We start from the raw sequence: 14,084 nt of genomic DNA on the forward strand, positions 1-14,084 counted from the left end.
TCTCCTGGGTCCTCCTCTTGTGTGCTAGTGACTCCCAAGGTATGTCCACAGTTCACCTTTGATCTCTTTTGTAGATATCTATAGATGTGCACGTTAGCTCCTCTGTTAGAAGTTCCTTGAGGGCAGGGACTGTTTTGTTTTGTCTTTGCATCCCCAGAGTCTAGCCCAGTGCCTAGCATACCACAGGGGCTCAATAAATGCTTGTTGATTGATTGTGAAGGAAATATTCTACAAACCCTTGTGCTGACTGAATTCTCACCCAGCCTTTTAAACCCAACTTGAATTCTCCCTTCTCTAGGAAGCCTTTCCTGATAGTCCACAGGAAGTAATATCTCTCCTTCCTCAGGCTTCACTGAGCACATGATGTACCTCTCTGATCCCCTACTAGACTGTAGAAACTGTGGCTCATTTAAACTTTACATCCCCCCTCTCCTCCAGCCCTATAGGAGGCTTTGTACACAAGAAGTGCTTTATAAATGTTTGCTGAACCTTAAAGCATAATAAATCCATGGGAGTTCTTCTTTCTCCTCTCCAGCCTGTCCTGACCCTAATAAACAACAGCTATGAAAGAGGCTTCTTTTTCCCTGCCTCTGCAAAGCCTGGGCAGAGAGGTCAGGGGCATGCCAGTTGAGAGGCTGGGAGGGAAGAAGGTGCATGAGGAGAAGGCAAGGGGGCCCAGAGCTCTTACCTATAGTTTCTGCTGATTGCTGCCACCATGAGGGCTGTCCAGCCTAGCTTGTGCCTGGCGTTCACGTTGGCACCTTCGGACAAGAGCCTAAAAGAGACAGAATGTTTTAGTGCTGAGCTGTCACTAATCTGAGCACACCTAGGTCAATCACTAGCACTGATCAAGCATCTACTTCAGACCTGCACAACAACAGGATGTAAATACAGGTCTGCACAACATATTGCCTGTGGACTACTTGGGCAGGTCACACACTGGACAGGCCTAAGCTACTTTTGTCAAGCTTGGTCTTCAGTGCTGAGAACACAAGAGACAAAACCAGTCTCTGCCCTTGGGAAGTTTACATTCTCTCAGGAGAAATAACATCAACGTCTATAAGTATAGACAAAATAAACACAAGGTGAGGGGATGCACAAGTACCCACACAGCATCAGGTGGGTTCCCACGCAGGAGACAGCATTTGAACTAGCTACCATATTCTAAGAAGTGGAAGTGAAAGAGGCATTCTAGGGTTTGGGGGATGGAAATCTTCACTCGGGGGTTGAGATGGGTAGAGAGAGGAATTCTAGTGCCTGGTAGCTCAATGTCTTGGAGTGGGGAGAGAGGAAGCATAGGGGAAACTTGTTATAGGCCCAGATATATGACTAGGTCAAAGACAAATTTTGCCCAGGAATGGTTTTGCCAACTGCTGGAACCAATACCTGGAAAGGCTGAATGAACTAATTCACACTAATGAGTGAGTGACTGAGAGTGTCTGGTATTAACTCTCCTAGAAGTTATTTATAGGTTGTTGTTCTTTAACATCCAAAGGAATCAAATTAATGGTATTTAGGGTTATGCCAGAAGGCATCGTTAAGTGAAAGCAAAGGCAGGCTCCTGCTGATTTGGCATGGGTGGGAAAGGATAGATGGGGCAAGGAAGGAGACTTTTGGGATCAAAAGAGGACTACTATTTAGACAGGCCATCCCTACATGGGTGACTGCCCCAGAGTTGTTCCTTTTCCTTCCTCTTTTTTCTTCATTATTAAACCTAAAACTTGAAGATTCTTCAAAACAGATTCTGCAGACCTCAGTGGTTGGGAGTGAGGGGGGGGAGGTTAGGGGGTGATGGGAAGCAATTATGGAAGACAGATCAGAGTGGACTAACTCTAATTACAAGCTGGAAGGGACCCCAGAAAGCAAAGGATAACAGAACTTAGAAATTAACAAAAAATACTATTTTAAAAAAAGGATGAGGAAACCTCATTTTACAGAAGACAAAACCCAGAATGACTTGTTATGTGGTTTGTCCAAGGTCACACTGCTAGTGGGGAGACTGGAAGCAGGTAGTTAGCAGGTAATTGTAAGAGACCTCAATGCATGGCTTCAGTTCCTTCACTTACAAAACAGAGACATCTTTAGCCTCTGGGGCTAATGGAGAATAGGAGACACTTAAATTCACCAAACTGTGTCCCCCACAAAGTTAGTGAAGCTCATTTATTAAATGCCTATCATGTGCCACTGTGTTAGGTGCTGGGCACACAACGACAAAACGAAAGTCTTTGCTCCTAGAGTCTACGTTCTTCCTGGGTCTGCAGGGCTCACAGCTTCCTTGCTGTTGCTGCTCCTGAGAATCCCAGCACCTCTGAGCTGACAAGGATGTCAAAGGACATTCAGGCTAACTGGTACCTGACCAAGAATTCCCTCTAGGACATCCTTGTCCAGGTGTTTATCCAGCCTCAGAGATCTCCTACTACTTACCAAGGCAGCCCATTCCACACTGGGACATTTGACAGAGTTCTTAGCTCCAGTGTATGGAAATGTGCTTCCCTGAAACATTCCTCCATTTCTCAATAGTTCTGCTCTCTAAGGCCATGCAAAATAACCCTAATCCCTCTCTCCCATGCCATCAGGAGAGAGTGATCATATTTCACTTCCACGTCCTTCCTGTTGAGGCTCAACCTGGCTCCCTCGACAGATCCTGATTTGATTCCATGTCCTCAAGTCATCCTGACTAGTTCCTAACACTGTGTCACTTGTGAGTTACCTATGTCTGAGAAATCAAGGCTGGTTAAAACAATCATTTCAGTGAATGAATCGATAAAATGATACCCGAGAAGCAACATATCAGAGCAGAAAGCATGAGTCTTGTAGTCAGGAGATCTGGGTTAATGTCCTGGCTCTCTAATACTCAGCATGTGACCCTAGGCAAATCACAACCTTTCTGAGCCTCAGTTTCCACCTCTGTAGAATGAGAATAACTGGTGCTTGCTTCAGAGGGTTGTTGTCATAAAGTGCTTTTTAAAGTTTATAGTGCTAGAGAAATGTCAGCTAGTAACCTTTTTTTCTTTTCTACCCTAGAAGGAGGGGTGTCTAACAGGTAAAATTTCAAGTCTTAGTCCCTTAAGGAGACAGAGTGTTCTTGGACTTCCAGGGATAGGAAAAACCTCTCTCAAAGTGGCTTTGGAAAGACCTGAGATGCAGGATTTTACAAAACCAGGCTAATGCTTGGTTATGCTTGTTTGCAAATCAATGCCCAGTGGGGCCCTCCATTTCAAAGCCCCCTGGCAGCTTCAAGCTGAGAGCCAGCTGAAAGGACTGCAGAGGCTGGGGAAAAGGCAGGAGGTCCTCCCTGACTGTTTTTACCACGCACAGTGAATTAATCTCTTTTAAAAAGAGCTATGTTTGTGACAGAGCACGATGGCTCCGGAAAGGTTAGAATTCCATCATGGAGGAGATGATGAGTGGGAGGCTTAATACAGACTGCCACTCTGCAAGGCGGCAGCGGGAGAAGCAGCACCTTTCTGCCCATAGAAGCAGAAGCAAGGAATCTATCTGGCCAATGCCTTCTGGGCCTGACCTCCCTATGCTGGATCCAGGCCTGGGAAAGGGCCTATAGATAGAGAGTTCTACTTTGCTGACAAGGCAAGATTCAATTCCCTTTGCCAGCCCTAGTGGCAGTTAAATCAGTAATTAGCCCCCAAATCTCATGGCCCTGAGATGGTATTATGGAAAGGACACTGGGTCTGAATCCCCTGCTCTGCCAACTCTAGGTCCTTACCCTCTCCCAGCTGATTTCTCCATCTCCAACAGAGCTTGAATAGGTGACTGAGCACTCTGTGATCTCTGATAGTCAATGGGCTGTGGTGAGAAGTGGTCCCGAGGGACACAAAACTGTCTGCCGCAATTTCTAGACTTAGGGAAGGCAGCACTGGCTCTGGTGCCTCTGAAAGGCAGTTTAAATGTCAGTTCTGTTCCTTACTAGTGATATGATCTTGGATAAAGCACTTCAATCTCTCTTCCCTGGTTTCCTTTTTTATAAATGAGGGAGTTAGGACTATACTCAGCTCTAGGTCCTATGACCAAATGTCCATTGGATTTGCTGCTGCCAGCCTTTCCTGAAGGCAAAAGGAGAGAGGCCTGGGTAAGACTGGAAGGGCAGCTTTGGGCCCTTCTGGGTAAGTAGCTCTCCTCACCCTGGAGGTGCCTCCCACATTTTTTTTCCTCATGCTATTTTATTCCTAATCGATAAGGAGCGGTTAGTGAACTTCAATTGCACATTGTTCTGGCAGACTTCTGGGCCCTCAGCTGCTCCTGTGGAAGGGGCTGAGGGAGGGGGCACAACCCCATTTCTGTCCCTCCTCCCCCATGGAAGGGGCCAAGGGCTGGGGGCAGTGAGCCGTGCAGATGAGATAGCTATCTGGGCCACTTAGGCCCTGGCTGGAGCCTGGCAGAAGGTGTGTGTTGATAGCAATAACAGACCGGGTTAGTTCCCTCTTACCTGTAGGCTGCTGCTAAAGCTCAGCTTTGGGTTCATGAGAAGGGAGATGGGGGTGGAAAGGAAGGGAGACTTCAGAGAGAGCTCCAGATGGCTGACAGGGGTGTCCTTAAACAGAAATGCTGTCCTCCTGCATGGGCTGTCCTCCCCAGAACCTGGAGCAACCTCCTCCACGGCTGGATGGGGCCCCACCCGCCTGCTCCTTCACTGGTGCAAGGTGGGCCTCCTTCAGTCACCTTGCTCTTGTGTGGGTTTTACATTACATACCTGCCTTTCCTTCAAGGCCCGGCTTGAGCTTTACAGCTTCTACTTCCAAGAAGCTTCCCTGACTGGAGTTTTTCAAAAGGATCTTTTCAAGGGAATAAATGAACCTTATAAACCTCAAAGTGCCATCTATTACTGTTATAATTCCAGCCCACAGAACAGTCTCCCTCTTGGCACTCCTATAGAGTGTACCTTTCCTGATACCTCACCACTTTCTGCCCTGGCAAACTTTAAAGCACTAGATATGGAGGAAACAGGAGAAGAAGGGGCTTGGCTCCAGGTCACAGAACGAGTGAGCAGCAGAGCTGAGACTGGACTCCAGGCCAGTGGTCTGGCTACCACAGCACACTTTTCCTCTGGCTGAGCCCAAGGCGGTATCTGAAAATTACTTTTTGAAGAATTTATTTCTGTCAATCATCCAACAAACATTTATTATGTAGCATCTATGCGACTGCTGGGCTAGGCTGTGGGAGGGAGAGAAAGGGGTAGATAAGATCCAGTCTATGTTCCCCAGGGCTCACAGCTAGAGAGGCATGACCTGATCACATGGAGTGACCAGGTTACAATATGGACAACATGAAGATCTTTTACAAGGTAGGGGATGACGGCAATGTAAGAAAATCCTGAGAGGGCTTCCTGGAGGAGGCAGGCATTTAGCTGGGCCTAGAAGGACTACAGTTGTTCTCTGCCAGCCCCTGAAAGGGTACTCTCTGGAAACCTGCTCAATGGCTCAACAGCAGGAAATGGGAAACTCTCAGCTATGGTGTAGTGGAAAGCACACTAGACACGGTGTCTGGAGTTTGGGGTCTGTCACGGACTTACTGTGTGGTGTTGGGCAGTCAGGCCCTGTTCCCACTGTGTGCTTCACTGTCCCCTCTCTGTAAGATGAGACTGGACTAGACCATCTCTCTGGTCCCCCCTTCTAAGAGTCTAAGAAGGTATGCCTGGGAGGAAGGAGAAAGGGGCCTCTGTCCAGGGAAGAGCAGCCCTCCCTGGCCTCTGGCCAAGGTAACTCAAGCTCCAGTCTGAATCTGTACATTCGCCTTCGGGTCCCTGAAGGAACAAGGTTTTGTGACTCATCGGAAAGTGTCTGGGCCTTACCCAGGCTGACCAGTCAGAGCAGAGAGGCGAGAGCACCACCTACTGGCGCAAACACGTCTATCTGCTTCCTAGAAAGGCAGGTTTGGGCTCGAGTGACTAGAATTTATCAGCCACAGCTTTCTCACAGGAATAGGAGAGAGGGAGCTTCTACTTAATAAGGGGATCCAAGCAGAAGCAGATGATGCCCTGTCAGGGGGACTAGGGATGGAAGCTGGACTAGATGGTCTGACATCCCTTCCAGCCCTGGCTACACATATCCCTGAAGGGGCTGCAATCTGGGGACAGTTTTTCTGGACCTGTGAAAGCTGCTGACTTTAGTGAGCTGGGCCAGACTAGGATGTTCACAGGTTTGGAATACAGCTACCTGTGGGGCTCAGCCAATGCTATGCATTTCTTGGACTGCTTGGTCTGAGGCTAGAAAATGGACCTGCTCTTTCTATTAGAAAATGAGTGACTAACTGAAAGGTGGAAGGATCGTGGGATTTGGAGCTGGAGGTAACTAAGTAATTTTTCTAATAATGGAGGGTTGTATTACATGCTCCCTAGTCTCTGAACCCCCACACGGCACAGGGGGTCAGAGACCAAACATAGGGCTCAGTCTGTGGTTCAGTTTGGAGTTTAATCCAGGACCGGGGTAGAAACGCAAAACTCTAATTGGCCTGAATGGGGCCCAAACCCACAATTTTGGTCTCTCAAGTAGAATGCAACTGGTCAATTAAATACAATGCCCTCAGCACTGCACAACCAATCTGGACTTATCTGAGATTATACATGAAATCACGGTGTAAGGAGATATGCTAAGGGACAAAGACCTTTTCCGAGGAAGGGCTGGTACCCACAAACAGTGCCTGCTCCTCACATTAGTCACTCCTGACTGAGCTTATTAGCCCTGGAGTCTGAGCCACAGCCTAACATTTCGCTCTTCTTCTCAAGACTGTTAATGGTATCCATCTCATTTGTTCAGCTGGACTAAAAATGCCTGATGACAAGAGCCTAATAGCAGAAACCATGGCCCTCTTTCAATACATTCAACACACCAATCAAGCTCCTACTATGCAGAGCACTAAGGAAGGGGGAGGTATAAAAGCAAATAAATCCAAGTCCCTGTTCTTAGGAGCTCCCAGTCTAGTATGAGGATAAGATACAAACATAGATAGCTATGACAGACAATATTATAAGATAGGTGCATTTCAGAAGTGCCAGATGAGGCCTGGGTACATAGTTGGTTTCACTTAGATGCCTGAAAGGACATGCCCGATGTCTTCAAACAGGAAGCAGTTATGGAGGTAGAGAGGGCAGGATCATTCTACATGGCCCCAGAGAGCAGAGCCAACATCAATGAGGAGCAATGAGGCAGATGGCAGTTCAACATAAGGCAGAACTATCTGATGGTAAGACATGGGAACAGGTGAATAACTTTCCTGGCAGAAATAGTTTCCTGTCCCTGGAAGTTCTTGAACAGGCTTGGTTGGTCCTGTCAGGGAGACTGTAAACAGGATTCTTGCACCAGGGAGAAGTAAACTAAATGTACTTTGGTCCCACCAACTTTGAGAGTCTGATTCTACTGCTCTTAGATTATTGGATTCAATGTCAGTTATCATATAATTATTCTAAGATTCTATGCAGACTTACTGTAGAAATGTGACTCGCTGGATTGCCTGCTTTTTTTTAACTGGTGCTGCTGTTCAGGTGACCAATTCTCAGCTCTTTCCAGGACGGGAATGGCACCTGGACTGCTAGGCTGCCCTAATCCACAAGTGACCCTCCTCCTCCTGGGTTTTCTTTGATGGGTTGGGCCTGAACGCTGCTGTGGTAATCCCCAGGGAGCAGGACAGCAGGAGGGCCTCCATAGTGCTCCCTTCCCCAACAAAAGGACATTCAGATGGACGCTCAGAAGAAGCCCAGAAGAGGATTCTTATGCAACCTTCCTAAGTCCCCCTCCAATCCACATGAATGCCAGATTGAGGAGGCCACTCAACATCAGCTGCCTGAGCCCCCTTCTCCTGCTGTGCTAGTTCTGAAGAAGAAACAGAGCCTTCAATCAATCAATCAATCAACTGGCTAGTCTATACTGGGTACCTCCTTCCCAACCCCCCTCCTGTTGGGTTCTGTGCTTGGCCAGGCTGTCAGGAAGAGAAAGCCAGTCAGTGGACAGAATACTAGATTTAGAAACAGAGAATCTAGGTTTGAACCCCAGCTCTGCCACTTACCATGTATGTGACTTTGGACAAGTCATTTCATTTCTCTGGGCCTCAATTTCCCTCATCTGTTAAATGAGGGCATTGGACTAGACTGGGGTGGGGAACCTGTGGCCGTCTAGGTCTTCAAGTGTGGCTTTTGGACTGAATCCAAACTTCACAGAACAAATCCTCTTAATAAAAGGATTTGTTTAAATCACTATTGATTAGAGAAATGCAAATCAAAACAACTCTTAGGTACCACATCTCTCCTGTCAGATTGGCTAACATGACAAAACAGGAAAATGATAAATGCTGGAGAGGATGTGGGAAAACTGGAACGTTGTTACATTGTTGGTGGAGTTGTGAACTGATCTAGCCATCCTGGAGAGCAATTTGGAACTATGCCCAAAGGGCTATAAAAATGTGCATATACCCTTTGACCCAGCAATACCACTTGTAGGGCTGTATCCCAAAGACATCATACAAGTGGGAAAGGGTCAGTATGTACAAAAATATTTATAGCAGCTCTTTCTGTGGTGACAAATAATTGGAAATCAAGAGGATGTCCATCAATTGGGGAATGACTAAACAAATTGTGGTATATGAATGTAATGGAATACTGTTGTGCTGTAAGAAATGAGGAACAGATGGGACTTCATTATAAGCTGGAAAGACTTATATGAATTGATGCTGAGTGAGGGGAGAGAACCAGGAGAACACTATAAACGATTACAGACACACGGTATCTGTAAGGACTAATTCTGACAGGCTTGACTCTTCTCATCAATGCAAGGTTCAAAGGCAGCTCCAAAAGACTCATGATGGAAAAAGGCTTACACATCCAGAGAAAGAATTACAGTCTCAATGCAGATTGAGGCAAACTATTTGCTCTTTTTTCCTTCTTTTTGGTTTCGTTTCTCCTTTCTCACGATTCATTCCATTGGTTATAATTCTTCATTACGATTGGACTATTATGTAAATAGGTTCAATGTGAAGGTATATATAGAACCTACATTGGATTACATGCCGTCTAGGGGGGCTGGAGAGAGGAGTGGGAGGGAGAGAAAATTTGGAACCCCAAAACTTGTGGAACTGAGTATTGTAAACTAAAAATAAAAAATAAATTTATTTTAAAAAAAGGATTTGTTCTGTAAAACTTGGACTCAGTCAAAGGGTTGCACCCGAGGACCTAGGCCGCAGGTTCTCCACCCATTAGATGGCTTATGAAATCCTTTCCAATTCTATGATCCTATGACTGGTCTGAGGATCTACAACAGTTTATGTTCCATGTCTTCAGGTCTCTTCCAGCCCTAACAGTAATGCTATACCTTGCACTGCTGTCGTAGCAAGAGCCACACACCACAAGGAAAAGCTTCATGAGAGCAGAGACTGACTGGGAGTCATCTACCCCAGGGATGAGGAACCTGTGGCCTTGAGTGGTCCTCTAGGTCCTCAAGTACAACCCTTTGATAGAATCCAAACTTCACAGAACAAATTTCAGTCAAAGGGCCGCGCCTGAGGACCTGGAGGGCCACACATGGCCTTGAGGCTGCAAGTTCCCCACCCCGAGCTACACTGTGTTGGACTGAGGCTCTAAGAGACAGGTGCTTGGAAAAGGGAGAAGTCCCTTTGGGGTGACATAATCAGGGGAGGTTTCCTGGAGGTGGGGTCAGGCTGGGAGCTAAAGGATGGGTGGCATGTTGTTAGGCAGAGAGGACAATAAGCCAGTGAGGAATCAATATGGCTGGAATAAAGGGAGTGTGGTAGAGGTACAGTTGGGGAAGAAAAGGAGGAGGGAGAGAAAAGGAGTGAAGACCTTAATGCCAGAGGGGAGTATAGAGTAAAAAACAACAACAACATTGGTACAGACAATAGCTAATGTGAAAAAGGGCCAAAGTTTGCAGTGAATTGCAATGTGAATCATGTGACCTGGTATCCAAAACCAAACGCCATTTTAGAGAGACCTAGTGTCCAGGATGAGAGGCCCTATGGCCTCTGCCCTGGCTACTCACATGAGGGGGCCTGCAGCAACTTAGAGGTAGCACATTAACATACACGAGTGTCTGGAGGAAATGCCACATGAGGAGCAGCTGAAGGAACAGGGGATGCTTAGATTAGAGAAGTCAAAGGAGAGGACTGATAGCTGAGTTGAAGTCCCTGAAAGGCTGTCTCTTAAAAGGACTTCATTCATTTGCTTGGCTGCATGATGCAGAACCACATTTCAGTTTAATATAAAGAAGAACCTCCTGAGCATTCAGGCTGTCCCAAGGTGGAGAGAGTTGCCTTGGAGAGCAGATGGCTGCATCACTTCATCACTCTGGCTGCAAACACAGGCTGCATGACCACTTGCCAGGAACACTATACTAGGAGAGCTATGCTCAGCAAATGGCTGAACCAGAAGGCTGCTGAGATTCGGTAACTTGATATGGTTTTCCTGGGGATCTCGCTGCTGTGCAGAACAGAAGAATTTCTGGCTGCCAGAACAACATCTAATCAAAGATGAGGAGAAAGGGTCTGAACTTCTGGTGGCTGGCATGCCCCTCCATGGGCTAATGAGGGCAGGCAAAGAATCTCCTGCAGGCCAAAGCTGCCAAAGGCCTTCTGCTGGCTGGAGGGAGCCATCCCACACAGCAGGTGTCAGGACCTGGACACACCCTGCCCTCGCTTGTGCTGTGAGACCCTCTGATGGACACATGGTACTCAGACAGAGTCCTCAGAAACTCCCATCCTCACCTTCCCTTTCTCGGATGGATCTGTTTTCAGCAGTGTGTGATGACGGCACTCTGTGCTGGGAGCCAAGAGCATAGGTGCTAGCCAGTGTTCTCTCTACCTCGCTAGGTGACCAGGGTAAGTGATTTTCCCCCTCTCTGGGCCTTAGCCTTCTATCTGTAAAGCAATTTAGAATATACAACATCAAATGTCCCTTTTGCTTTTGCCATTCCATAGCATTAGACTAAAAGTCAGAAAAGCCTGGGCTTGGAATCTGAGATCTACCACCAGTACCAGGGGGCTCTGGTACTCTGGGAAAGTCTCTTCTTCTTTTTGAGTCTCAGTGGTCTGAGTGTCAGGGAAATGGTCATGATCCATGCCCTTCTCCTCTCATTGAGTGTTGTGAGTCCCCAAAGGGATAACACATGTGAAAGCACTTTGTAACCGAAGTGTTCTCCATGAGCATGAGTTGTTATTACTATTTCTACACGGCAAAAACTTTGGTCAGCTTTTCCAAGCTGGAAGAACTTCTGAGCAAGTACAACAGTGAGCATAAGGTTTACAAAGTGCTTTACACACTTCCTCTCACTGTGACCCCCACCACAAAACCCTGGAAGGGAGGGGCTATTATCACCTCCATTTTACAGAGGAGGAAACTGATTTAAGAGATTTGCTCGGGTCACAAAGTATGAGTACTTCCTGATTCCAAGTCCAATGCTCTATCTACGTCTCAATGAGCTGCCTGGGGATGGATAGACTAAGTGGCTGTGAAAGGAGTAGCCTAGCTAAGAGTGGGAGGTCCATCAAAAAAGGCTTGGACACAAAATGATGAATTTTTTTTTAGCCAAAGAAATTCAAGAACTTCATGACCTCATCAGCTCCCCTGGCTTTACAGATGGTTTTTAGATCTTTTTACCCATCCCTGGTGTCTCTCTTGAGCCCCAGGCTCATGTTACCAATGGCCTTTTGGACATTTTGAACTGGATGTACCATAGGCATCTCAAATGTAGTGAGTCTAAAACAGAACTCAACGCAGCTAAGAACAGAATGCAAGTGATTTTCCCCCTCTCCAGGCCTCACCTTCCTATTCGTGAAACAATTTAGAACACACAACATCGAATATCACTTCTGCATTTGCCATTCTATAGCATTAGACTAAAAGTCAGAGAAGCCCGGGCTTGAAGTCCAAGATCTACCACCAGTACCAACTGCTAACTCTGGGAGAAAGTCTGAATCTCAGTGGTCTGAGTGTCAGTGAAATGGTCACGATCCAGGCCCTTCCCATCTCACAGGACTGTTGTAAGGCCCCAAGGCGATGAGACGTTCCAACTCACTTGTTCTCTGAACTCCCCTTTATCTGCTGAAGATGCCATCATTCCTTCTAATCACCTCTATTCACAACCTCAGTCAGGCTTGACTCCTCGCTCTCCTTCCTTACCCCATCTATCCAACAAGTCGCCAAGTTATGTCATTTCTGCCTCCACATCTCTCCTGGCCACTCCTTTCTCTCTATTCCCAGACTCCACCCCAGTGCAGGCCCCGCTGCCTCTCTCTATTACACTGGGTGTAATAAATAGCCTCTCCTACCAACAGCCTTATAATTGTTCTCCCTTCCTCATCTCTCCCTTCACCAACCCTTCCTCCACAAAGGTGCACTGCAAAGTGATTTTCTTAAAGCACAGGTCTTCTCCATGTTCCACCACTATTCAAACTCCAGTGGCTCCCTCTTGTCCTCATGGTAAAATACAAAATCCTCGGTTTGGTATTTAAAGCTCTGACTCCAGCAGACATTTCCTGCCTTATTACAGGTCACTTACTGCCCTTCAGGCCTGCTTTAGTCTAGGTAAACTGGCCTTCTCACTGTTCCTCACAACACAGGATCGCCATTATCTCCTGCCTCTGGGCTTTCAGCACTGTTCCCCCTCCTAGAACGTGCTACCTCTTCACCTGTCACTTGCATAATCCTCAGCTTAAACACCATCTACTTTCCTGACATGCCATCCCACCCCTGTAGGCCCCCCCGCCCCCCGTCTGGGCCCAGTTATCTGGTATTTATTTTGTATATGCCTCTGCGTGCAGATGTTGGTCTTCCTTGACAGAAAGTAAGCTCCTTAGAGGACAGAGGTTGTTCCATTTTGTCTCTGTATCACACTAGTGCACAGCACAGTGCTTGTCACATCTTAGACGCTCCATCAGTTCTTGCCGACTAAGGCTGAAGGAATACCTGTATAGATGAATCTAGAGACCTTTCCCCCTACTCCCTGCTTTGATATGGACCTGTCATTTTATAGGCACAGAATCAACACCATTGCGGCTTAAAGTCTCACACAGCTGCCAAGGTCATGAGGCTATTACAGGTCATGGGAAGAGCTCGAACCCAAGTCTTCCTGACTCCAAGGCTGCTACATTCCCTCTCTCCTTTTAGAATTAAAAAAAATTCTTACTTTCAGAGATAGGAAAAAAGAGAGAGAGAGAGCATACTTCTCAAAGATAAAGTCCCCTGAGCTAAACAGATCCAAGGCCGCCTCTGCCTCTTCAAATAAAGAAGTCTTTGGTGCCCAACAGCAAGAAGTCCAGAGATGCTGATCCACAGATCTGCCTGCCCTGGTGAAGCTGGGTCTGTTGCCAAGTAACTGAGATCCGCTGAGATGAACAAATGAACCACGGTCTAGGGGATGCCGATCTCGAGGCTGCCTGTAGCACTTTGCCAGATATGAAGCTCATACTGAACACTGTTCCTGCCTTTTTGCCCCAAGTGGCTCCTCTCTGTTCTCTCAGCCAAAGGAAGTTCAGGCTCCCACTGCCCAAGTGCCACCATTAATATTTCCTCATCCTTCCTTAATGATAGGACAATCGATAAACAGACAGCCACTCTTCGGGCCCTAGACAGCCAAATACATTTACCAGCTGGGTTTTTTTTTTTTAATTAGATAAACTCCCCAGATCGATGTGCAGGACCGTTACCTATGCTGGGAGCAAAGGCAGTCCCACTAGCAGGCTCCCTTCCTGACACCTGGACTGCAGGACCAGGCCAACAACCCCCATGAAAGCAACAATGGGCTTCTAACTGCACCACATTGAAAGCCAGAAACCAGGGTAAATTGAACGGGCTTGGAATGAAATGTAATACATTTTTTTTTTAAGTTTTACTGAGTCATGATATAAATATGCTTTTTTTGTTTTGTTTTCCTAATCAACAACTAGTGAACCAGTCTAATACAGAGCCAAGTAATTATGGAGGAGGCAGAGACCAGTAAAAAGAATAACCGGAAGCATCAGAGGACCTGGGCTTTCAATCCTGGCTCTATAATTTACAACACAGGTAACTTTAGATAAGACACTCAACATCTCTGGGGCTTAGTTGCTTCAGCTTTAAAAAGAAGGTTTTG

The 14,084-nt window shown here is 46.8% G+C and overlaps 1 protein-coding gene across 1 annotated transcript in view; it reads right to left on the reverse strand.

Moving 5' to 3' along the window:
• The window catches only part of CLPB (caseinolytic mitochondrial matrix peptidase chaperone subunit B), a 191,984-nt gene that overhangs the window by 157,167 nt on the left and 20,733 nt on the right, over nucleotides 1-14,084 (reverse strand). Inside the window, exon 3 of the mRNA XM_036746267.1 lies at nucleotides 689-775. Coding sequence (XP_036602162.1) covers nucleotides 689-775 — 87 coding nt within the window. The remainder of the gene's footprint in view (nucleotides 1-688; nucleotides 776-14,084) is intronic.

The sequence above is a fragment of the Trichosurus vulpecula genome, chromosome 2, assembly GCF_011100635.1.
Source record: "Trichosurus vulpecula isolate mTriVul1 chromosome 2, mTriVul1.pri, whole genome shotgun sequence".
NCBI lineage: Eukaryota > Metazoa > Chordata > Mammalia > Diprotodontia > Phalangeridae > Trichosurus > Trichosurus vulpecula.